The sequence below is a fragment of the Corvus cornix genome, chromosome 19, assembly GCF_000738735.6.
Source record: "Corvus cornix cornix isolate S_Up_H32 chromosome 19, ASM73873v5, whole genome shotgun sequence".
NCBI lineage: Eukaryota > Metazoa > Chordata > Aves > Passeriformes > Corvidae > Corvus > Corvus cornix.
This window is the reverse complement of record NC_046348.1, coordinates 7,726,648-7,751,812: the sequence shown is the minus strand read 5'-3', so window position 1 is coordinate 7,751,812 and position 25,165 is coordinate 7,726,648. Positions and strand designations below refer to the sequence as shown.

Below are 25,165 nucleotides of genomic sequence, written 5' to 3'. Positions count from 1 at the left end.
CCCCGGGGGCGGCCGCAGCGGCGCGGTGGGCGCTGGGCGGGGAGTCTACGGGCCATCGCCTCACGTGAGAGCTAAAAAGGGAAGAACCGGGAAGGCGCCGGGCATTGAAGAAGGTGGGTTCCCGCCCGCTCCCCGGTACCGCCGCCTCGGCAGCGGCGCATCCCAAAGCACCGGGTGCCGCGCTCCGCCGGGGCTCCTGAGGGGAGGGCGGCAGGACTACAAGTCCCTGCGTGCATCGCGGCGCGCCGCCAGCGGCGGGGGCCTGACGGGGGCGCGGGGGCTGCCGAGATTTGTAGTCCCGCCCGTTGGGGTGGGGCGGGTCCGTCACGGGAGCAGCGCGGAGGTAAAGCTGTGCCCGGGGAGACCGGGCAGGCACAGGGGTGAGGAGATCGGTGCCCTCCGAGAGGTGCTGAGGGTCCCTCGACCGGGCTGGGGGTGCTGCGGAGGGAGCTGTTTGCAGCGGCTGCCAGTGGAGGGGATGGGCTGTTAACCGTGTGGATGCTGAGCAAAGCTTCTCCCCGCTTTTTCTGCAGCTTTTCCACCATGAGGACGCGATACCTGCTCCCCGCCCTGCTGAGCCTCTCGCTGGCGCTGATGCGGCCTGGCGGTGAGTTTTTGGTCAGCCCAGCTTGGGCCCATAGGGCTCCAGACCAGTAAGGGATGGAGAAGAGCAGCTCTCCTGTTATCCCACTACATCTCTCTGGGGATACCTGTGCCACGCTTCCCATCAGCTCTTCTCTCACACGTTACCTTGGCTTCTTGAGCTCCTACGCTGTACTGAGGCACTGATTGTGCACCTCACGCTCCAAAATCACTTCTGCAGATTAAGTACTGCCTGCGGTGCAGTAGGCGATAAACTGGGGAGCTCCTCTGCACTTAACTTCTTAAGAACACTGTGTAATATGTGGCAACAGAAAAAAAAGTGTCCAGGCCAACCTGTGCAACCTGTTTATCTCTCAATTTCTGTAAATGTACATTCTCTTGGACATCTGGGTACCAGGTTTGCATTTGTGGCCCAAGAAAAAATTTTGTATTACATTTTGGGCATTTATGACTCTTAAATCATTAGGATCACATCAAGAAACAGGGTGGGTTTGCAGTACCCTATAACCTTCCCTTGGCATGAACTTTTGTTGCACTTCAAGCATTTAAATTACTTCCTTGCAACATGTTCAAGTGACAGTTATTTACTTCTCCTTTTAAGTTGTTCGAATGCCCTGAAATAAGCTGTAATCCTCCTTTGCTTTTTATCACGTGTACTTATCTGATTGATCTGATGCTGCGGGGACCAGTGAGTAAAATGTCTATGGCACAAAAAAAAAGTAGGTTGTTCTTCTGAAGGAGCTGTTCATAGTAATTGAGATTTGTGTGGGTGGATTTTTTCCCCCCAGATGGAGTCACTGTGTTGTCTGTCCCTGAAGTGGTTTCTTTAGAAAGTGGAAGTTCAACAAACGTCACTGTCTCTCTGAGGTAAAATCATGATTACAGCTTTACTTTCCCTTTGGAACACGGGCTACGCTCCATAAGGGAATTTACAGTTCCTCCCTTTCTGAAAATTGATGCTTAAGAGAAACTTGCATTTCCTAGAAGGATCATGTCCTCGACAAATGCTCAGTGCAGTTCTTTAGGAAAGCTGTGCAGGACTGTGTCACTTGGAAAGATTTTATTTGTTTTGTTTTGTCTTTCTGCTGTAATTTCTGTCCTTCATCACCCCAAGTACATGTGCCTTGTTTCTGCCCTGTTTCAGCAAAGGGTAGTGAGCACAAGGATAGGGTAGGATCCTTTGGTGACTTTGCCACTTTTGTGGAGAAGAGGGAGGTACAATGTGGCCATACAACCATCCAGTGCCACCACTGGATCAGACAAAAGAACCAGTGCAATGCTCACACCCTTTGGTGCTGGTTCCTCTGAGTATGAGGCAGCTTCTGTTGTGTGTGGGCTACTCATTGCTGAGAGGATTGAGCAGATGCTCTCCTGCAGCCCTGAAGCAACCTCTGAACTCAGGCCCCAGCCTCACTTGTTTTTTCTGCCTTCTCAGGGCTCCACTGAACGAGACACTGGTGATAACTCCTAATATTACATACTCCTCAAAGCACAGCACCATTGTTGAACTGCCTGATGAGGTAAGTGACAGAACAGACTTGTGACCTTATGCAAAGAGCTCCTGCTATTATGGTGCAACTCCTCTTTCTTCCCTGTGCTCTGCCTTGCAGGTACAGTTCCCTGCAGGTCACACTAAAGCAGACTTCCAAGTGAAAGCAGATGATGTGGGACAAGTAACAGTTTACCTTTATGCCAATAATTCCAACTCAACTGGGTGAGAAACTGATTTTTAGTTCCACTTACTACCCTGTAGCTTCCTAAACTTTGGAATAACTATTCCCTCCTCAGAGTTAAATGAGACATGAGTAGGATGCAGTTAAGATGTGCTAACCCTGCAGCAAATCCCCAGGTATTGAGGTAAATAGAGGGCACAGAAACAGAATGGTATCTTAGATTTAATTACAAGATGACTGAGTTCTCATGGCTCCTTAGTCTGGTTTTAATAGTGCCTCCCAAAAGTATGAAAACTGCATGTCAGCTTTTCTGGTCTGGGAAGCATTTGGCTGTCAGTGTCTAGTGGGATACTGTTCTTAGTGTGCAGGATTTGTTCTGGAGTTCCTGGGGTGCATCAGTTAGGGGAGCCCTCTTCTCACAGATGCCAGTTGTCCCTCCTAGGAAAAGCCTAGCAAGATGGAGAAAGCTGGATTGTGTTTGCTGGTGGCCCAGATGTTACTGAGCAACAGGATACTCCTGTTTCACTTCCTCATTTTGCTTCTCCTTTTGAGACTGGAGGCAAAGGCAGAGGTGAGCACGTGGAACGCTCACAGGGCAGCACAGTCATGAGGCGTGAGAAGTGCAGCTATGCTCTTACCTAACAGAGACTGTGCTGAGTGGAAGCCATAGGCACAAGATGATCTTTGGGAACATTCCCATGGTAAAAGGATGGAAAGGAAAGACTCAGGTGTGGGAGGTGTCCCAAACATAACAAGATCACAAATGAAAAGGGGAGCAACTCAGCTGAACCCAACCAAATCTCTATTGTCTTGTCTCAACACCTGGGTTCTATTTCCTCTCTCAGCAGAACAAGATAAAATCTCCTGAAGAAAGCTTGAATTAACTGATTCTTTTTGTATTAACCATCAGGCCTAGGATTCAATTTCAAGTGATTCACAGCATCATAGTGAGATATGCTGATGAGGTGATTGGCTGGATCTATTTCCTTGCTTGGTCCATCTCCTTCTATCCTCAACTCTTTGAGAACTGGCGACGGAAAAGGTAAAGAGATGTGTTTGCAAGTCACTAAAGCACTTCTGCAAGTCATGTTCAGTTACATCCATCTTGGTTATTGGGAATTATCCATGGAAAGATGGTGAAAAAGGCGACGTAGAGTCTGAGTAGTTGCAGCCCCAGTGGGCTTTTATACATGCAGGTTAGAGGGAACCTGATCCTAAGATTTGGCATCCGATATGAATTTGTGATAGAAGAGACTTCCCCATTCCCTTTGGTGTTGTGTTGTAAATCATCTGGCTGAGCCAGCTGTGATGATCACTTTCAAAGATTATCAGCCTTGAGAGCTGTTTCTCAGACACCTCCTTGTAGTGTCATCCTTAGGCCAGCTCCCCTTGAACTAAGTGACTCGAAGTAGGAACATTATCATATATGAAAATGAAATCATTTGATCTGGCAATGATGCACTCATGCTTTAGGGATTCAGGCTGGAAGGGCTCCAGCAGACAGGCTGAGCTCATGGAGGGGTGCAGTTAAACAGCAGAGACACAAACTGCTCCATGAGAGCTCTGTTATTTCACCCAGCTTCCTGATGAACTCACAGCATTGTGTTGTCATAATGCCTGAAGCTTTGCCTATAAATCAGCACTTTCCAGGGTCAATTTGTCCCTGGAACTGCCTGTAACTCTCTAATGCATGGTTCTCTTTTTTTTTTTCCCTTCTCTAGTGTGGTTGGGCTAAGCTTTGACTTTATAGCATTAAACCTTACTGGCTTTATAGCATACAGTGTATTTAATGTTGGGCTCTTCTGGATTCCCTTGATTAAGGTGAGCATGATTCTCTCTGAACACGTGCTGGAGGGTGGGTATGTGCAGAAGGGAGTTAAGACACGTGGCTGGTTTTGCTTTCTCTTACCTTTAGGAGGAATTCCTGGTCAGTTATCCCAGCGGGGTGAACCCTGTGGCTATCAATGATGTTTTCTTCAGTCTCCACGCAGTAGCCCTGACTCTCCTCATCATCATTCAGTGCTGCATCTACGAGGTGGGTCTGGGTTCTGGGCTCACCTGTGGGCTCTGCCAGAGCTCCCTCTGCTGGGCACCTCTCCGCTCCTTTTAGGCTCCAAAATCCCAAATTCCCTGCACTTCCACCGGCCTTTCCAGGAGCCAGGCTTCACAGCCCAGCTGCCTTCATCTTTCCTGAGCTAGTAGCACCTCCACTAACCTTACCTACTTCACCCTCATGGATGTTCTGAGCTTATAAGTAAACTCCTTAGGGACTCAAAATAACTGAGGCAAACAGCCAAGTTCATAAAATTCCCAAACAGATCTCTAGCCAGCACATAGATTACAGCTCTTCACAGCACAAATGCTTTGCTGTTTCCTTGCTACTTGGAGCATTCTTCAAGCTAGGATAGGACTTTAGGTACTCCCTGCAATTCAAACACAGGTTTATTTTTCAACTTCTCTCCTAAAACAGCTGTAAATGCCCTTTCATAATTCACACCTTTTCAAGTGAGATTGATTGTTACAGTCAAGTGGTTCTTATTTAATTTTCATTGCAAAAGCCTCTTATCTGAACAGGCCAATTTTATCTAGATGGTAACTGTTTCTCTCTTGGGCTTCTTCCTTTGGTCATGCTAAACCCAAAACTGTAACAGCCCATCTGTCATCATTGCCAGGTACCACAGACTTTTCTAGTGAAGAATTAGAAAGCAACCATAAATCTTTTATCATAATGGCATTATAAGCCTTTTGCAGGAACTCTTGATCTCATCAGATTGAATTTTGGAGATTTGTTACAGATGATGTATCATAAATACTTAAGAATACTGTTCCCCCTTGTTCAGGGACAGCAGTGTTCTAAATGATTGATATGAATATTGCTCATCAGCTCTTGCAAACCTCCAGGTGATTGCTGTAGCACTTAAAGTTCTCCTGTGGTACCAGCCTGACTGGTAAAACAGGTTTGGACTGTAATGTTGCAGAGTCCTGAGCAAACTGTATCTTTGTGTCTGGGGATGTATGACCAGGCCAAAACATATCTGTGTTTCTGTTCTAGAGAGCAGATCAGAAAGTATCCAAAGTTGTTGTTGGACTCCTGGCACTTGCATGGATCTTCACCTTCACAACGCTGTTCCTGGCTGCAGCTGAGGAGATGACATGGTTGCAGTTCTTGTTCTGCTTCTCCTACATTAAGTTAGCAGTCACACTGATAAAATACTTCCCACAGGTAAATCTGAACTATTCTGCTTGGATTCCATATCCCTGCCACCCTAAGCCTGCAGTGTGTGCTCTTGAAAGTCTGAAAAGACTAAACCACCAATGATTATTTATTAATAGTGGTGAAACCAATAGAATTGTACTGAAAGCTGCTTACAAGTTAATCCCAAATGCCTGTGCATGACACTCTGACTGACTTCTTGTCACACTCCCAGGCCTACATGAATTTCCGTCGGAAGAGTACTGAGGGATGGAGTATTGGAAATGTATTACTGGACTTCACTGGTGGAAGTTTCAGCCTTCTCCAGATGTTTTTGCAGTCATACAACAACGGTAAGCCTGGAACTGAGGTGCTGGAGCCTTTCTTAATGGGGTGGGAGGTCCCACTAGAAAGCAGATATAAACCCAGTAAGTTATCTTGGAAAAATGATGTTTGTGCTGTGTTGTGGGGAGCTGTTCTTACAGAAAGGACAAAGAATCAGTTCATATTCCCTCAAGGTATAAAATGAAGTAGCTATCCTGAAGAAACCACAGGAACAGTTATTAATTAGCTTTGCATAAGGTGTGCACTGCAGTCAGTCTTAGGTGTGTCTGAGCAGTCCAGGTAATAGACATGAACTTCTCTAAAGTGTCTTGAGACAAGACTACACTTGAGGAGTCAACTCTAATTTTGTGTTTGACAGATGAGTGGAAGTTAATCTTTGGAGATCCAACCAAGTTTGGCCTGGGTGTCTTCTCCATCGTGTTTGATATTGTTTTCATGGTGCAGCACTACTGCCTGTACAGGAGACGAGGGTATGAACCTTGTGAATAACAAACAGCACTCGTGGAGACTAAAACTATAAACTGAACTTGTCCCTACCCTGTCTGAGGGCTTTCAAGATTCTTGCTGCCAGTTGAAATACTGATTCTGATCTCTGTCTATGACTTGATCCTCTCTGGGATGGAACACAAACTGTTGCCTTGCCATGCACTGACTGCCAGATGCCTTAAGGACAGCAAGCTCTCAGCTGCACATGGGAAACTCGTGCCTGTTGAAGCTGCACACACAGCTCAGTGGGAGCTGTCCAAGCAACACCTGGCTCTTTTATTCATCAACCACAGGGAAGAGAAAGACCAGAGTGATGTCTTTCTGATTGGAGGTGATGCACAAAGAGCAGAGTTCTGTCTTCCAAAAATCTAAGGTCATGTTTAAGCAACCACTTAATATCTTTAAGTAATGACTGAAGACTGTCTGTGGATCCAAGTGCTGCTGCTGGACCTTTCCCAGACAGCTCACAGTACACCACCACTCAGGCTGGCCACAGTGGTGCACCACAATAATGAAGTTGGTAACAAATGCACAAATATTACAATTTGAACTTTTTATTAAAAAAAATCCTAACAAACTGTATTCTTGATTCACTGAAAGCTCTTTCAAAGGTGCTAAGACAGGTAATTAGAAGGGAATCTATGCACAAATACTTGAATGCTTAAAACCTAATGTGTCTTTCTAGGTGTAATCCTAAGGAAAACTAGAGCCCAGGTGAGGTTTGACAGTTCCCCACCAGTGAAACCAGATCTTACTGACCTCAGTAATTCCACAATCTACTCTGAGCCAAAAAAAAGTCTCAGCACCCAAGTGATATGGCACTCTTAAATGTAAGAAGAAACAGCTCAGGAAAACCAACTTTCTTTTATTGTGTGTAAAATCAAGTGAAAAAGCAGTACAAATAGCAGTGTATCTTTATAATAACAAAAATAACTTCAACATGAAAGACTTAAAATTTACCACTGATTTCTTAAGTTACAAAATTCCAAAGCAGGACTGTAGTAATTCTAGAGATATAAAATCGGTAAGTAGGCATCTGCTGGTGTGCACAGAACAGTCTGAGATGCATCAATCACAACGTACATGGCACAGCAGTAATGTACTGAATAAGTTAGTCTGCCACCTCCTCGTGCTCTATTTACAACAGCTTACCTCAAGGCTGCTTAAGGAAAGTATAGATATGTATAGATCAACTGAAGAGGATTAAAAACTCCAGTTTTTGGATAGCTGTAAAGCTAACAGGCTAACAAACCACAGGATGCTAGATCATGGACTTAGTGTTGCAGCAAGAATCTTCACTCCTGTGGCATGTTTATTTAAACCACTTAGTATCCTACTAGAAGTTTAAATTTGGTCAAGAGGCACTTCTGCAAGTTACTGGCATATTCATCTCTTCCATCCAATAAATCACTGATTTAAACAAAGTCTTCTAAAAGACAAACTAAAATTCCTCCCATTTCACGTCTGATAGAAGTGGAATGAAGAACTGAAAATTCTAGAGCTATGAGCAGCATTGCTGTAAGTTCAGGAATATTGTTTTGTTTCCTGCTCCATATTCCTTTAAATTAAACTCAATTCAACTGATGGTACAAATGGGAACAAGGAGAATTCAGGTTTTACTCTGCCAGTGAGGTTGAACTGTAGTGACCATGAAGGCTTTCATATAACACTTGTGTGACTCAGTTGTTTCTTGCCTGAAGAGGCTGCTTTGTCCAGGGAGCCTTTGCAGGAAACTGTAATGCCCCAAACCCTTCAGCCACTCTATCTTGCACACAGTGTGGGATTAGTACAGTGCTCCTCCCCACAGCACTGTGCAACTCTGAACTCTGGCATTTGAATTTGATAGCGGGGGTGAACAGGACAGCTCACTTCTAAAAGCTTAGGCACAGCAAACCCTCTGATCTCCCATAGCAGAACCCACATTTCCCCCTAAAATAGGAGGCCTTTATACTACAGAAGAATCCTGTCCAAGTTAAGGCTTTTCCAGTTGCTCTTAGATAACTTGAGTCTGTCCTGTCCTGAAAGCCGTAACTACAGAAGTCTTGCCAGGTACCTGCAGGGCAGCCTTCAGAGAAGCACTCTGCTGAGGGGAGTATTGTTTTACTACTGCCAGTTACACCAGAAGAAGTTAAAACAAAAAAAAGTAGTGTTTACCACAGGTAGGAACATGCACTCCTTCCAGAAAACCTGTTCCAGTCTAGTATTTGCTTCTTTCTTTGAGACCAGTCTATACATCTCCCTCCCCACCCCTTCCCCAGCTGGATGATGGATTAGGACATCATGGATTGCTGCACAGCCTTCTGCAGGGACTGCCTGGTCACCAGCAGCCGTACCACCTCCTCATTCCTTTTGGTCAGCCTCTTCCTGGCCTGGTCATGGGTTACCATTGTCATATCCCAACCATTCACCTGGGAAAAAAACCCACAAAATGAGGCAGGTGCAGGGACTCAGAGGTGTCCTGTAACTGTTCTATCAGAACCACGTAGTGGATATGCTTATGCTACAGCTCAGTTTATTTATAAACTCCACAAAGTGTCCTGGGAAGTTCCCAGAAGATTATTTTCCCCAGCAGATGCTTCTCTGCAGTGTGCAGCTGGTACTACATCAGTACTGTCTTATCTTGGTGCTTACCTGCATGATCTTATCTCCAATCTGGAGTCCTGCAACTTCTGCTGGGCCTCCCTCTGTCACCCTTGTTACATAGATGCCCTGGAAAAAATTAACTGTTCATTTACTAAATATGAGAGGATTCAGTACTCAAGGGCCATTTGTCTGACAGTACAATAAAACCTTGTAGTGTATTATGAGATTTTAGTTAAAAACAGGCTGGTGCAATTTTGGAAAATAGAAAAGGTGGAGAAGTCACTTGAATAACCTCAGCCTGCAAGTGATAATGGAGCAACAGAGTAGCTGTGGTAGAGTGCAGAGGGCAGATGATGATTTGGGTATCTCAGCCTTTAGGAGAGGGAGGGAGTTGCTACAGAAAAAAAGAGTATCTGACCTTGTCAGTCTTGTCTTCAGAGAAAGGATTCTGAGTAGGGTCCTGATCAATGCCACCCCCAATGCTGAATCCCAGAATCAAATTGTCACCTTGCCGAAGCTTATGTATTTCAATTCTTTGCTGAAAAGAGAAAGAGATCAAATAGCTGAGTATTCTGACAACTGGAGGAAATTTCAAGTGCATTTCAGACACAGATACTTCAGATCCAGTTAGATTGTCTTTCACAGAGATCCCCTGCCACAGCCCAGCACCTCAATTACTCAGAGCTTTCCTGCCTGCCCGGGAATAGAAGGGAACAACACTAAAACCAGAGCAGGTCTCTTTAAACATGACTCATGCCTTGATAACCAGCAGTAACTCATGACCAGCCTCATCTTGCTCATTATCCACATGCCTTATGTTCCTGCTAGTCCTATCAGCAGAAATAACAACCTATTATTAGGATGGTTCTTTTTCAGGATAACTTATCCACACACTTTTGTAACCCGGGGCAGGTTCCTCACTGCCCGATGCACAGAGGCATCTGACAAGCTTTGTGCATTATGTCAGCATTGTAGAAATGCCAGCTGGTGCAATTCCTGAGCCAGGGTGAAAAGCCACAGTCTTAACTGACACAATAACCTCTCAAAAGGTGCTTCAACCCCATCTAATGGAAGATGTTCCTGTTCATTGCAGGGGGTTGGATGAGATGACCTTCACAGGTCCCTTCCAACCCAAACCATTGTGTGATTCTCCTCTCACAGCCCTGTCACACAGACCCTGAACTTCCCCACTAAATTCCAAACTCGCTGGGCACAGCAGCACAGCATCCATGTCCTCAGGGTTGTCAGCTGGGGCCGCACACCCAAGCACAACCCCATTTACCATTCCAACCACGGGAAAGCACTGGCTCTCTCACTTGCACTTCGTGTTGATTAAAGTCATTATCTCACTTATAAGCTCTGCTTCCTAAACCCCACCCAGACAAGCAGGTGCTTATCCTGCCCCTGCCCTCGCAGAGAGGGCACCGCACCGAGCGCTGGGCTGGGCTGCCGCAAGGTCCCGGTACCGGCAGAACGCGCTTCTCGGCGGGGCTCGCTCCCTCTTCCCTCAAGCAACGCCAGGCAGCCCTGGCCAGGGCTCGGTCCCTCCGCCCGGAGGAGCTTCCCCTCGGTTCTCCCACCCGGTATTGCGGACGGAGAATCTGACAGCCCCCGCAGCGGGGAGCGGCCGCCGGGGCGGCAACCGGGGCGGCAACCGGGGCCGGCGGCGCTGCGGAGAGCGGCCGCGCCCTTCGCCCGCGGACCGGGGCTGCCCGGGGACTTCCGTCCCCTGACAGCCCGCAGGGCGCTGCCGGGCGGCACCGGCACCGCTGCCCCCGTCCCAGTCCCGCACCCTTCGCCCGCTCCTTCCACGCACCCGCGGACCGGAGCTGCCCTGGGACGACAACTCCGCCCGCTGCCAGCGTGCAGGGCGCTCCCGGGAAACACCGGCATCCCCCTCTCCATCCCCGCCAGCAGCCCCCAGCACGGTATCCCCCGAACAGCCGTGACCGGCTGCCCCGGTACGAACGCCATGCCCAGCCCTCCCGTCCCCCCTCACCACGACGGCGGTGACCGGCTGCCCCGGTACGAACGCCATGTCCGCCCCTCCCGTCCCCCCTCACCACGACGGCGGTGACCGGCTGCCCCGGTACGAACGCCATGTCCGCCCCTCCCGTCCCCCCCTCACCACGACGGCGGTGACCGGCTGCCCCGGTACGAACGCCATGTCCGCCCCTCCCGTCCCCCCTCACCACGACGGCGGTGACCGGCTGCCCCGGTACGAACGCCATGTCCGCCCCTCCCGTCCCCCCTCACCACGACGGCGGTGACCGGCTGCCCCGGTACGAACGCCATGTCCGCCCCGTCGCCGCCGCCACCCGAACAAAAGCGCCTCGCCCGGCCCCGCCCCCCGCTCCCCGCCAGCCAATCCGGCCCCGCCCCACGCCCCCCGCCAGCCAATCCGGAGCCGCCCCGCCCGCGGCGCACCGCCCGCGCGGCCGCGGCCCGTCGGCCCCCGCGCCAAGATGGCGGTCGGGCGGTGCCGGCGGGGCGATCGGGGCAGGCCGGGCCCGGCGGGCGGCCCGCGGTGACGGGCGGTGTGCGGGGTCCCTTGGCAAGGTGCGAAGCCTGACGGAGCGGCGGGGCTGCGCGCCGCCGTGGATGAGAGGTACGGAGGGAAGGGAGGACGGGCAGGAGGGCCGCGAGGCCGCGCAGCTGTCCCGGCGGCCTGAGGGCGGGCGGGCTCGTACAGCGTGTGTTTGCTTCACCCCAGTGTCGGTGCGAGCGAGGAGGTGCCCGAGCCCGGCGCGGAGCCATGGCCGCCGTGGTGGCCAAGCGCGAGGGGCCGCAGTTCATCAGCGAGGCGGCGGTGCGGGGCAACGCGGCCATCCTGGACTATTGCCGCACCTCGGTGTCCGCCCTGTCGGGCGCCACGGCGGGGATCCTCGGCCTCACCGGCCTGCACGGCTTCATCTTCTACTTCCTGGCCTCCGTCCTCCTCTCCGTGCTGCTGGTGCTGAAGGCTGGGCGGCGGTGGAACAAGTACTTTAAGTCGCGGAGGCCGCTGTTCACGGGAGGGCTCGTGGGAGGGCTCTTCACCTACGTCCTGTTCTGGACTTTCCTCTACGGGATGGTCCACGTGTACTGAGCAGCCCCGGGGCTAACGGAGCAGGAGGACTGTTGCCAAAAGTCACTACACAATAGGCCAGCTCACCTTCCAAACTGTTGTCCATGGCGCGTGTCGTTAATGCTGTTGGTAAATTATGTCCAAGTACAAATTAATCAGTAGCACTGTTCTAATTAAACTGAATGTGAAGCACCACTTGGATGCCTCCTGTGTTTGTTTCCTTGGTACAGAAATGTACGTGCAAACGTTCTCTTCTACAATTGCCATCAGTAAATGACACTGTCACAGGTGTTTGTCACTGGTCACCAGAAAAGCCACTCAAGAGGATAATTCCATCACCCACCATCCAGGTAATGCCTTGCCTATAGCCCTGTTTCTGCAAAAATAAGTGATTCATTGACTTGCTTACATCAGTGTATCACCAAGAGAAGGAAGGTGCTGTAACCTGCAAAAACACTGTACAGAACACTCTCAGGGAGCAGTGGCCTACAGTGACACATTTTATTGCTGAACATGAAACACAAGAAGGAAAAAAAAGTCAAAGTCAAGAAACGAGCTCCTGAGAAGGAATCTGGTTATGTTTTATTAACAGCAAGGGTTGTAGGAATTGTGTTACACAGTATAAAGAAAGGAAATGTTCTAGGGGATCTGCGAGGCCTGAAGACTTAGATTCAGGAAACAGCTTTAGTCCTCCAACAAGAGGATGTTTTGGCAAGTTAAAACAATGGTTTCAGCAGAGCACACTGAGCTTTGCACGTTAGGAGGAGCTGCTTGGTCGCCAGGAGTTGTGCCAGGCCCTGATGTCATGCAGGGGGTTCACCATGTGTTTCACCATCCAGAAATTACTCAACTCGAATTAAACCCTGACAGTCAAAAGCCTGGGCTGCCTGTGGTAACTCTCGAGCAGTTCCCCACGTGGTGACTTGTATTTGCCTAGAGGAGAAACTTCGGACATGAAGAGAAGGTTTTAGATGAGATCAGAGCACCAGAGGTATATGGCTTATCCTAAATTAACTCTGCTGTTTAATTCTACTTTCTAGCCCCATTTTTGCCTCAATACACAGAAGCAGAGGGAGGGAACTAGACTGGGTGGGGTTTGCTATCATTGACTGGGTTCAGAGTTTGCTGCTGCTAACAGAGGTGAATTTTAATTGAGGATGAAGCTGTACCTCAGAGTAACCACCTTAAAGAAGTTAAAGCAGAGGTGGGTGCAGCTGCTGGTGCCATTTGTGCAGACACTCGATGGCAGCAGCTCCCTGAAGGCCACGCTCAGATGCTGCAGCAGGAGCCCTTTAAATCTTTGTATTCACAGAGTGCACAGACACATTTAATCTTCATCAGGACAGCCGCCAGTCAGTGGTGATGGGGCAGCATTTACAGAACACAATGATAGTCCATAAGCCCTTTTCTGAGATTACATCCCCGCTTGTATTTCCTGGAGGTTACTGGTGTTGAAGTAGCAGGCAGATGGCTTCTAAATTCCCCTGCTGTTGGTGTATTTGGAGGAAGCTGACAAGGCCTGTGTCACTGGCAGAGCTGCCCTTTTCAGTCTGCAGCACAGCCCAGGGTGCTGTGAGAAACAGAAGCATTGAGTGCCCCATCCAGATCTCCCCACCACGAGAAACCAGGAAGTGATGCAGGAAGGACAATCCTGAGCAAATGAAACCAGGCACTGAACCAAGGAGGCAGAACCTGTGCAGGTGCTTCCAGGGGCACATTGCTTTCCAGTGCATGAACCCCCCATAGGAGTGACTGTCCCCCCTTGCCTCAGGTCCTGCAGGGTCACAGCCCCTTCCCCAGCTCCAAGAGCTGCTCCAATGGCCACATTTCCCTGCACTTCCCGAGCAGAGCAGTCCTGCTGCTTCACACCTGATGTCACATCAGCCAGGCAGGAGCTGGAAGCGGTGGCTGCCAAGGCAGCAGAGCAGGAATTAGGTTGGTTGGAATTAGATTTCAGCTTCAGCCCTTCCCAAAGTGCCAGTGGTGGTTCCCATCACAGTTTTTCTGCACATGGAAGCAAAGCACAGCCACAGGACAATGCTGGCTATTGGCATAAGTACAGATATATCTATCAGTGGACATGAAAACATTCCTTTGGTGCCTTCTTTGTCCTTTTATAAAAATCATTTTATAAATCCATAGTGATGACACACTGTTGCAAGCTCAGGACACCAGAGAAATCTTAGGGAAGAAAGGCAGTCTTTAGAGGAGACTTTTTCCTCTGGGAATCCTGGTAACAGTAGGCCTGATCTGGGGTATGTCCACCTCCCAGTGCTGGTGTGGTGCCACACCTGTGTGGTTTTCCTGGAGCATGAGTCCAGCTGGCAGAGCCATTGCTGTGCCTAGAGCGTGCCGAGCTGGTCTGGGCTCTGATTCCCGTTCAGCGTAGGGCTCGACAAGGACTTCCTGGAACTGGACCTGGGGAAACAAGCACAGGTGACAAAGAGGATGAGCAGCCTGGGTTTGTTTCAGAAAGCAAAGAGGTTCCCAGCCAGGCCTGTCTCACCTTACCCCAAAGGCCCTTCCACACAGTGAAAGCTCCAGATCTCAGTTTCATGAGGCTCTTGGAGCTGCCCCAATTCCACCCTGGGTCTTGAGGGACCAACAGCACGAGGCCATTGCCAGTCCAGCCATGACACAGCAGCTCCCTCTGCTCCCCAGCTCACTGCAGCAAGGAATACAGAGGGAGCCAATAACTTGGCCAAACTCATTTGGAGGAATTTATTTCCCTGGAACTGTGCTGCTGTATCTCCTCCTATTTCTATCACTCATAACAAAAAGCCATGATTTTTAACACAAATCCAGGCCCACTTACTTCACTTCCTCGTACTTTTTGCCTCGATAAAAGTTGCTCTTCTTGATCAGATACAGCAGCACCAGGTCACAAAAGAAAGCTCCCTGCAAAAGGAAAGAACTTGAGTTTTATCTTTGAAATGGGAGAGGAACTGTTCTGATCTCATTAGAAATGAACATTAATTAAAGAATAACTTGGAGAAGCAGTACTTTCCTTCATTCTCCATGTATTTCCCAGGGCATATATATATTATATACCCCCTGTGGAGGTGTTTTAGGTGCCAGGTACATTAATAAATGCCTTTAAGACAGGACACAGACACACATCTGGCTGAGTAGTCAGAGTAGTAAAGATTCTGCTGGAAAAGATTTCAACACCCCATCCCATTTTCATCCCATTTGAGGTCTGGGTCCCAATATGTTACTTTAAGACAGAACATTCACTTACAGCTCCCATAAGTGCCAGCCCCGAGCTGATATTGATAATGGTGGGAATGATGTTAAATTTCCCTGCCTGGAAGAAGAAAGGTCATGAAATCACCACTGAGAGAACAACTCACAAAACAAACTCAAGGGTGTGGTACTACACTGGGGAAACTGCTGCTGCCCCATGGGTGTGTTTTGTTCACAGGCACAACCACAGGGGATTTGCAGTGAACAATCTTGGAGGCTGAAGGTCTGTGTGTCTCAGATCCAACTGTCCTTGGCTGCATTTCTGAGCTTGCATCATCCCTGGATTGGATTTCCTTTTTCTCTGCAGTGCTTGCACATGGAAAACAAGTCTCTGGGGCACATTTACTTCTTCATGTAAAGCCCAGTGCTTTACATGGGCCTGGTTTTAAGTAGAGGAGTTGCAGGCTCAGCTGCACTGCAGGTAATCTCTCTTACACAGGGTTAGCTCCACATGGACGGATGGGAAAAGCCCTTTCCTACAACAAGGCAGAGAGGCTGTCTCACCCCAGAGCTGCCTTCCCACTGAGAAGTGTCCCCACCTTCTTTCTCTCCAGGCTCTGGGACATTCTGGCCTGGGGCCTCACCTTGCCATTCACCATCACATCGAAGCGGATTCCGTACGCTTTAATGAGCATCCGGTAGTCGACCCCCTCAGCATCCCGGTAATACTTGGCAAACCTGGAATGCAACAATGCTGGGTTTAGGTCCACCTGCCCCTCTGAATTCACAAATCTCTTCAAACAGATCTGTTCCCTTAGCAAAACCAGCTTTAGCCTGCCAGGAGCACTCCCTTCCCCCCTCCCTTCTCTGCAGCACTCTGTGCTTGGCTGGAGCAGTGGCTGGTACAGGCTGGTGCCACTCCACTGCCAACCTCCAGCACCTACAAGTCCAAGCAGCCCAGCCCAGCTGTGGTACTGCATTGTGCCCTCCTCTGTACCCACCTGAAGTTGTACCCAGAAGAGATGGATGTTTCTGCAGACTTGTTATCCAGCCGGCTAAAAGAATAGTGAGGATTACATTCAGAAGGGGCTTTATCAAGATCACAGTTCCATTCAATCTGAATTCCTATCACACCACCCTTAAAAGAGAGAGACAGGGTGAGTTGTTTAAGCTTAGTTCAGTTAAAGTGTCTTCAAATTTGTCAGACCCTTGGGCAGGTTTTCCCCAGGGACAAGAAACAGCTGCACTTCTGGTCACAGACAAGGGGGCACACAGGCCTGGCTGGGATGAGTTCAGGTGTGTGATATTAATCCCATTAGTACTCTACAACCCCACTTTTCCCTGTGCTGGTATCCTGAGGCTTCTCATCCCAGGACATTGATTTCATTCCACACTTCAGTGGGGAAGATGATCTTTTATGCAGGGACGGAGTTCCAGGGTTCTGGGTTTAAACCAACAGTGTAGTAACACTGAAATTAAACAAAGAATCCCCAGTGGCAGAGCAGCAGTTTGGGCAGCCCTGAATAGAAGATAACTGACCCAACCAGCTCTTTTAGAGGACCCCCATTCCCTGGGGACAGGATAAATGGGACCAGCTTGACTTTAAGCACTGGCACCTCTGCAGTGCAGCCTGGACAGGAGGCAGCTCCCTGGGCAGTGACCCCTCACAGCCTCCCAGTGAGCAGTACAGCCAGCTGGGAACACACGTGAGCCCGAGGGGCACTCCTACCTCCGAGGCCATTTCCTGGAAGTTGCCCCCAGCCCAGCGGACGATGTTCCCCAGCACGAAGATGGGGCAGTAGGGATGCTCCTGGCTGTAGCGACAGCTCTTCAGGTAGGACTCGTTGTCAGTTGCCAGCACATTCATCCTGCACGCAGGAAACAGGGAAATCCACCTTGTCTCCCTCTTTCCTTGCCTTCACAGCCTACACCAGGCCTACAAAGGCAAAAGGCTTCTCCAACACCCTCTGTGCACACCAGCCTTGTCACCCTGCGAGTGTCTCTGCTGCTGGCCTGGGGAAAGCAGTCTGTCTCCCCAAAAATGACCTCCTGGCCAGAAAAGGATTTGGCCAGTTGAATCTGGGCTCACATGGTGCAGGTTGCCATACTGCTTCAGGGCCACCTGGTTTTCTCAAGGGAAAAATAAAGGGATGCTAGAGATGCCTATCTGAGCCCGGGACAAGAACCAGAACACGCACCTTTCTACACTGCTTTAGTTTGTTCATCTTGCAGCAGCAAAGGCAAACAAATATTTTTAAATTTGCATTTTTTGCCAGCCTTGTCCAAGGACTTCTTTTTTCTGGAGGAGGGGGAATATCTGTTGAGCAGGAGCAGCTCAGGAACCTGTGCACTTACTTGGAGAACTTAAACTTGGGGAAGCGAATGGAGTTCTTGATGTAAACAGTGAAGTTTTCTGCACTGCCCAGAAGTGGTTTCCTGGAAGAGAAGGGTTTGTTCTCTGTCTTCATACCCTGCACACATGTGAAATCTTGAATTGCCATTTTAGAAGCATCTTCATCCAAAAGGTTGGATGGCACCAGGCCAGCCGTGCCACTTCCCCCACAGTGCCAGCAAGGGGTTGGTGAGGAGCGTGCAGGTTCAGGGGACCTGAGAGCTGGGAACAGCCAGGGAACAAAGCAAGGGGAGCAGAGGGCCAGTCCTGCCAGAGGGGCCTTGCAGAGCCCCCTCCTGCACTGAACAGCCAACATTCGAGCAAGCACGCAAGCAGAGGGGACACAGGAACTGCCCTGAGTGACACACAAGCCAAGCAACTCAAGCTTGGAAACAGGACATACTTGGGCTTGGATCTTTTCTCCACTGGGCACCAGGCCAGTATCTCACAAGTCCCTCTGGTGCTGTCCCTGTCTTTCAAACAACGGCCAGTCTTAACCCCTGCGAGCAGACATCACAGAAAAGGTCACACCGAGCAGTCACCTCCCCTCCTTGCCTACAGGGCACGTGAAAATAGAGGATTTTCCCTCTCCTCCCTGCTGTGAAAGGGCCTCTCAGCTGGAACAAACACCCTCTTGTTGTGTCTCTGAGCAGCCTGGGGTTCCCTGGCCCAGCCACCGCTGCAAGCAAGGCAGGGATCTTAATAAAAGAGAGGAAAGAAAAGAAAGGCCTTGGTGCTCTCTGAAATCAGAGATCAGGGGGTGTAACCAGGCTGAGGCCTCTGAAGGACACCAGACACAGCACAGAGAGGGACATTACCCTTCCCTTACCATTGCCAGCCACCACTGCTTCCCCTTCCAGGCAGTCGGTGTCCTCGTCACACAGGGCATCGGGAATGCTGGCACTCTGCAAAGTGGAAAAGGACACAAGGGACAGTGTGACAGGACACCAGAGCTGGAGGGGTGAGAAAGTGCTGCTGACGTGGGGTGAATGCTCTGTATGAGCACTAAAACCACGCAGCTGAACTGGTAACTGGGCGCCATGCAAATATATCCCACCACCAGGAGCACCAGGATTCACTCACACTGTCCTGGTTTTGGGTTCTGCTCAGTCTGGAGAGGGACAGACTGAAAAAACCCAACATTAGTACTCACCAAAACCAGGGAGGAGGCCACTTTGCTTTAAGATAGCCCTACCTTGGATCTAAGCCACGAAGTTCTCTGGCCCAAATCTGCCCCTGCACGGCCACCAGAGGACAGCAGTGCCCTGACCACTCCAGCTGTGCTCCGGGCTGTGACATGGAAAATCCATGTGCTCCGTGGACACAGCACTTCCTGCACAGCCAGAGACCTCCTCCCCCGGGCTCCAGCCCATTCCAAACATCCCTACAGAGGATGGGGCTCTTAAAAAGTCTCCTCTGCCCATAACTACCCTGAAGTTGTTTTCCCATGGCCTTTCCTAACCCTGAGCAATCACTGCCAGGTCTCATCTCCAGTTGGGAAGAAATCCAACACCACCTAAAGTCAGGAAGGCTCTACATGATCAGCACCTCTGGAAATTAAGACAGCTGAGCCTCCCAGGTTTACAGTAATCTCCCCACTGAGGTATTACACTACAGGAAAAAAACACTTGTTTTTCATCCTTCCTTTCTTTGTTGCTCCAGAAGTGTCCTCTGTCAGTTCTTACCCCTGGTTTTGCACGGGTCTGGGGGTCAAGGGGCTCAGTTCTTCCTACCTCAGGACATGTGTCTTGTCTCTGGTTTGGGGTCACAATCAGATTTGTCATGACAAAGAAGACGCTTTCACCCTGCAATAAACAAAGAGTTAGAAAACCTGGTTTACTTTTAAAATACTTGTAACAGGAAGGGTGCAGCTCTCTGCAGAAGAGAACAACCCCCCTCTCTCCAGAAGCTTTTCAGGCTGAGATACAACATCACCCTTTGTGTGGAGATTTGTTTGGATGAATTCCCTCACACTGTGGGTGCACACACAACTGTAAGAGCCAGCCCACGGTCCTGGGGGGAGGCAGAGCACCCCAGCATCTCAAATAAAAAGTCACAACAGAAAACCCCTTCCAGCATTACTTCCTTGTATCCCAGCTCCAGCTAATTCACAGGAAAGACCTGGATAGATCACCTCAGCACCCACCCAGGCAGAAACAGGAGCAGGGGGTGATGCCAACCTGGGGAGGGATGACATAGTCTGCAACATCCCACAGCCTCTCCCCCAGCTCCGAGGTGTTGGTGAAGGCCACCCCTTTTAGCTTGGTAATGACAGAGCTCTGGAGGGACGTGTCTGTGTCCTGGTAGCCTTTCTTGACAACAAACACCCACCTGTGTGAACACAGCGGCGTTAGATGTGGTCAGTCAGACAGAAATTCACACCAAGGTAAAATCAAAACATGCCAATGACACCAAACCGTCTGTAAGTACTACTGCTAATAAAAAATAAACTCTTGGACACAAGCTGTGCTTGTAAGCAGGGGAGAAATGAGTAGTATCAGGTCATGAGGTAAAAAACCAAAGCCTCCCACCTGTGTCTGTGCTACACTCAGCAACCTCAGAAAGACAAAGGAAGAGCAGGGCTGTGGGGTTCTCAAGATGAAAAACAATACAGGCTGTTGCAGGGGAGAGCGTGGTTGGTTTCACATGTGCCACTGAACTGCCAGTCAGCAACAGAGCACGGCTGGGGAGATAAAACTCCTGCAGGTGAGCTGGGTATTCCTCACAGAAACCTGGAGGGAATGTTCTCAGCTGGATACAGGGTCTTTTGTAAGCCATTGTGATGGGAACAACCTGATTGCACCCTGGGAGAACTGCTGCCTTGCCAAGCAGTCCAAGGGAAGGCTTTGCTTACTTCTCCCCACTGGAAAGCAGCAGGAGTTCCATTTCCCTGGGTGAAAACCTCTGGCTTAAATGAAATGCTTCCAGCTCCCCCACAATACTGCTAAAATCACCTGCCAGGACAATAAATCACCCTTGGAGAAGCTGAGGGTGCTGGGGCAGGTTGGGAGAGGGAGAGAGGCTATTTCTGTGGCACAGCTCCCTTTTGCAGGACTCTCCTGCCCATGAGGAGGGGAAGGGGCTGAGCAGCACTGGCAGCACACAGCTGTGAAAAACGAGGTTCACTCTCCTGTGAGAATTTAAAGGGTTTAATATAAAGACAATAAGAGACACATAAAATAAAGCAAAGGGATAACGGCCGGGTGCCTTGGCGCTCTGCCAAGAGCACACCTGATGCCCGAGGTGAGTCCTTTTTATACCATTTTTACTGTCTGTTCTCTATTCATATTCAAACTTTTCCAGGAACTGTTCTGCATGGCCACTCCTTGGTTTCGCCTTTTTAGAGCGTGCGTAGTCTTCTGCCTTGCGGTTTTATTTCTATTGATTCTTGGGCTTGGGCTCGCTAGGTAAAAGTCGATGGTAGGGTGGATCTCTTAATTCCTCAGACAGTCAGGGCTGATTGCAGCTTTGGGCCTCTTTGCCCCTCCGGCAGAGCGGTGATAACGGCTCTGGGCTCTCCTGGCCGCCCGTTCTCTGGGCGGAGCAGCCTTTGGGCCCTTTTGTTCCCCGGACAAAGTGTTGATCAGCAGCTCCTTGGGCCTCATCCTCTGCTCCCTTGGAGGTTATCTTACTTGCTCACACTTGCTAACATTCTTGCTAAAAAGACAGAAAACTACATCCACACAGCAAAAAGCATTTCTAACATTATATAATATCTACCTTTATACTTGCGAGAAGCCAACATTATAATATATGTTTATAACACAGCCCTTCACCTGCCACGTGTGACAAACCTGCACATTAACATTCCCCACCCCGGCAGTTTCCTACTTTTCCCAAGAACACTGATTTCCTCTCCCAGGAGGGCTCAGAAGCAGACCCTTGCCTTTTCTGCAGTGAATCAATGAAGGAATGGCAGCTGCACCCAAGAAGTAATCCAGAAGATTTTGATGATCCCCACCCCAAGCCAGCCTTTGAAGAGGAACATGTTCCTGTAAGCCCCAGCCACAAAGGAGCCACTGCAGGGACCATCAGTGACAGTGCCAAGGGTTTGCAGGAGGCAATAGATGCCAAGGGAGGAAAACAGCCATTCCCTGCCCACACTGTATCCCTCTTAGTCCTTGGCAGGGTTATCCACAGGATTCCACCTTCAGCCAGTCCATGCCAGACTGCTGAGGCTTCACTGGTGCTCTGCTCACTAGAGCAGGTTCTGGGGCTGCACAGCTTTCTATAAATACGCCTGGTACATAAAAATGACTCTGCTATATTTAATCAGTGGAAACACGAGGTGTGGGAAAGGTGACGGGACTCAGAAGCACAGACAGCGAGGGACAGACAGTAAGGGAACAGAGTTGGCTGTCACAATCCGAAAAGCCTCAGAAACTCAGGAATCAACAGCACAGGCTGGATAATTACAGGTCTGAGCCTGCAGGGACGATCCCTGTGCCCATTACACACCAGTGTGACCAGCCTGCTGCAGAACTGGGCCTTTCCCGAGCTATTCCTGAGCCAAGCCACCCTGCTCTGAAATGAATGCAAGGCAGCCGACATTCCTGCTGCCTCAGCCCCCACAAGCCTGGCTGCTGCAGCCCACTCCAGCAAAGAAATCTCCCACTTTCTGCTTGCTTCCCTTCCATCCAGAGCTGAGCAGGTCATGGTGCTGTGCAGAAAACCCAGGTGTGCCCCAAGGCTCAGCAGCGTGGCCATTAATGCTCGTTGTTCCTGATGAGTCTGGTGTTAAGGTTTGGCACCATTCCCACAAGATATAGAAATAAAGGCATAAATAATGCAGTACAAAGCCATAGTCACTGGGTCTATTTTTAACCCGAGCTTAATCTGAAAGGTAGAGCTGAATCTAGCTATCCCTAGCAGGTGAAAAATCAGCTATAATCTACTAGACATTACAAAATGCAGGTGTATAAACCTAATTACCTGCATTAAAATCAGGAGGCACAGCTATGCAGAGTACCCTAATTCATCTTTATCACAGCAAAATTCATCTTTATCCCAGCAAAATACGAAGCAGAGAATGATTCTTACCCCACCAGGTAAGCCAGGATGGAGAGCTGCACCACTCGGTAGAGGACCCCGACCTTCTTGTTCTTTGCAATGACGTATTTCTCCGTTTTATAATCGAAAAGCGACAGAAATAAAGCCTTCCAAGCCACTTGCCCCATGCTCCCGGCTCGCTCGGTGGCTGGAGCAGGCACAGCTCGCACCACCCACACGTGCAGTGCACGGAAACCTGACACACCAGCCCTGATCTCCTCCTCCTCCTTCCTCCCTCCCTCCCTCAGCTGCTCTCCGGCAGCAGCTCAGCCAGAATCCAGCAGCTGCACTAAGTCACATCCTTCCTGAGCTGCTTTTCAGCTGATTCATCCCTTGGGGAAGCCCTTCTCCCCACTCAGTTTTGCCCCCAGGTTTCATTCTCTCCCCCTCCAAAATGCCCAGAATGAAATGTGTTCTAGTGTAAAGCCATGTTCACACAATCACAGAACGTGCTGAGCTGGAAGGGACCCACAAGAATCATCGAGTCCAACTCTTAGCCCTGCACAGACACCCCAAAAATCCCACCCTGTGCCTGGGGCATTGTCCAAAAACTCCTGAAGCTCTGTCAGGTTGTGAGCATTCGCTGGGGAGCCTGTTCAGTGCCCCACCAGCCTCTGGAAGAACCTTTTCCTGACATCCAACCTGACCCTCCCTGACACAGCTGCAGCCGCTCCCTCGGGTCCTGTCACCGGTCCCCAGAGAGCAGAGCTCAGCTGCAGCATCCAAGGGGACACAGCTACAGTCTCTCACTATTTCTTAATGACTAAGGTCTTTCTTCAGCCTTTACAGGATGACAACACATTGGGTTAAATTTTTGATTTCTTAAATGTTTGCATGAGCAATGAGAACCAGGGTCCTCGACAGTCACCCAAAACACCTGCCTGGCTCTCACACCTTCACACCAAAACCCAAACTAAGAAACTAATGAATAAACTCTGCATGTGCCTGAGGGTAAATCAACGATTTCCAGGAACTGGGCCTGGGGAAACAAGCACAGATGACAGGATGAGCAGCCTGGGTTTGTTTCAGGAAGCAATGTGGGCAAGAGGTTCCCAGCCAGGCCTGTCTCACCTTACCCCAAAGGCCCCTCCACACAGCAAAAGCTCCAGATCTCAGTTTGATGAGGCTTTTGGGGCTGCCCCAATTCCACCCTGGGTCATGAGGGACCAACAGCACGAGGCCATCGAGAGTCCAGTGACACAGCAGCTGCCTTTGCTCCCCAGCTCACTGCAACAATGAATTACAGAGGGAGGCAGTAATGGCTAAATTCATTTGAAGGAACATAATTTCCCTGTAATTGACCTTTCTTTGCCATTAACAGTTACTGTGCTCCTGTATCTCCTTTTATTTCTATTAGTCAGAAAAATAAAGCCACTGCCTTGCACAACTCCCTTCCCTGGAAAAATCATTCTCATGATCACAGGCTTTATAAAATTTTGTCCTTCGTCCTCCTTAAATTCCATGTCAAATTTAAACAGATGGATCTGGTTTTTAACAAAGTTGCTCCAAATCACAAGAGAATCACAACCAGCGTCATAAGGAACAAAACACTGATTTTATCCCTCATCCCAGAGCCATCCCTAGAGTTTCTCTGCAAAGGGAAAGAAACCTTTCTCCAGCACCAGCAAAACTAGAACACAAACCTGCCTGTGGCCTCCTTGTAACCTGGTGGCTGCCAGAGCAGCTCTGCCCTGAGCCTTTGTAATTATTTACCAGGTCACTTAATCTGAGAAAGGATTTACACTGTCAATTAATCTGAGAAAAAAAACGTTCCTTAGAGCGAGTAATGTTCTGCCCCAGGTGTGGCTTGAAGGTGTAAACCACATTTGATCACTGAAATTAAAACAAGAAAGCGAAGGTAAAACTGTTATTTTCTTGTGGTTTTGTAGGCATCAAGAAGAAGCACTGGTGCAGTAGCTGTTTTGGAATAAAAAGTTTCCATTTGTATCAAATGTGCCTCAGAATACTGCTCAGCACAAGCCCAATTTTTGCTGACAATGCTGTTGCTGCAAAAATTTAGCTTGTGGCATGCTCTTACAGGTATTGTTTCTATCACCTGTTTTTCACCACCTTGGTTTTCTTTTCTTGCCTGGAAACCACGTCTACTGCTGGGTTTGTCAAAGTATCTGTGCGTGCTCAAATGAAAGCAGTTTCGTTCACAGCAGGGGGATAAATAACCCAACAAAGCCTGATTGTCATCAGTTAAAGACAAAAATAACCTAGTGTCTCAAGGGACAGAGGCCAAATCTTCTCTGCAAGGTATTTCCCTTTTTGAGTTCAACATCCTGAATTTCCCATGAAAAAACACCCCAGTTCTGCTCCATTCCCTCATAGGCTGTTTGCTCAGTCTGGGAATTCTCCCAGGGAGGATTTCTCCTCCAGGACTGAAACTCCTCCTTTCTCTTTTTTTTCCATTCCCACCATGCCACACCTGTACATAATTCCTCACACTTCTGACAGTGATTGCCTTCTCATAATTCACACACACTCATAGGATACACATCCCTGTCTGCCCAGACTGCTCCTCATCTACTTTTCCTCCACCTGTCAGTGTTAAGCTTCCCTGGAGCTTATCTCAGCCTCTAAAT

The 25,165-nt window shown here is 49.4% G+C and overlaps 4 protein-coding genes across 9 annotated transcripts; 2 read left to right on the top strand and 2 right to left on the bottom strand.

The window, feature by feature from the left end:
• The first annotated feature begins 31 nt into the window (after positions 1-31).
• CTNS (cystinosin, lysosomal cystine transporter) lies at positions 32-6,882 on the top strand. Of its 4 annotated transcripts, none has more exons than XM_039562783.1 (11): positions 32-113; positions 534-607; positions 1,392-1,470; positions 2,039-2,123; positions 2,214-2,317; positions 3,187-3,318; positions 3,998-4,097; positions 4,192-4,311; positions 5,329-5,499; positions 5,705-5,822; positions 6,173-6,882. In XM_039562783.1, exons 2-11 carry the CDS (start codon positions 544-546, stop codon positions 6,301-6,303), a joined length of 1,104 nt encoding a protein of 367 aa, XP_039418717.1. In that variant the 5' UTR covers positions 32-113; positions 534-543; the 3' UTR covers positions 6,304-6,882. The 4 variants fall into 4 exon arrangements, with proteins under 4 accessions (XP_039418717.1, XP_039418716.1, XP_039418718.1 ...); XM_039562782.1 differs by lacking the exon at positions 32-113 and adding an exon at positions 255-343; XM_039562784.1 differs by lacking the exon at positions 32-113 and adding an exon at positions 325-380.
• Positions 6,883-7,145: 263 nt separating this feature from the next.
• TAX1BP3 (Tax1 binding protein 3) lies at positions 7,146-11,222 on the bottom strand. Of its 2 annotated transcripts, none has more exons than XM_039562787.1 (4): positions 11,140-11,222; positions 9,302-9,421; positions 8,932-9,009; positions 7,146-8,708 (listed from the first exon to the last, which is right to left on the bottom strand). In XM_039562787.1, the coding sequence occupies exons 1-4, from the start codon at positions 11,176-11,178 to the stop codon at positions 8,571-8,573; spliced, it is 375 nt and encodes a 124-aa protein (XP_039418721.1). In that variant the 5' UTR covers positions 11,179-11,222; the 3' UTR covers positions 7,146-8,570. The 2 variants fall into 2 exon arrangements, with proteins under 2 accessions (XP_039418721.1, XP_039418720.1); XM_039562786.1 differs by lacking the exon at positions 11,140-11,222 and adding an exon at positions 10,883-10,974.
• A 106-nt stretch (positions 11,223-11,328) lies between these two features.
• Positions 11,329-12,145, top strand: EMC6 (ER membrane protein complex subunit 6). The gene is made up of 2 exons (XM_039562957.1): positions 11,329-11,491; positions 11,597-12,145. Exon 2 carries the CDS (start codon positions 11,639-11,641, stop codon positions 11,969-11,971), a length of 333 nt encoding a protein of 110 aa, XP_039418891.1. The 5' UTR covers positions 11,329-11,491; positions 11,597-11,638; the 3' UTR covers positions 11,972-12,145.
• Positions 12,146-12,437: 292 nt separating this feature from the next.
• P2RX5 (purinergic receptor P2X 5) lies at positions 12,438-23,217 on the bottom strand. Of its 2 annotated transcripts, none has more exons than XM_020584763.2 (12): positions 22,569-23,217; positions 19,709-19,859; positions 19,214-19,333; positions 18,358-18,433; positions 17,932-18,028; positions 17,492-17,572; positions 16,866-17,004; positions 16,138-16,274; positions 15,781-15,874; positions 15,192-15,257; positions 14,766-14,848; positions 12,438-14,368 (listed from the first exon to the last, which is right to left on the bottom strand). In XM_020584763.2, exons 1-12 carry the CDS (start codon positions 22,703-22,705, stop codon positions 14,293-14,295), a joined length of 1,257 nt encoding a protein of 418 aa, XP_020440352.2. In that variant the 5' UTR covers positions 22,706-23,217; the 3' UTR covers positions 12,438-14,292. The 2 variants fall into 2 exon arrangements, with proteins under 2 accessions (XP_020440352.2, XP_010400687.3); XM_010402385.4 differs by having other exon boundaries at positions 19,262-19,333; positions 22,569-23,053.
• Between the last annotated feature and the right edge of the window lie 1,948 nt (positions 23,218-25,165).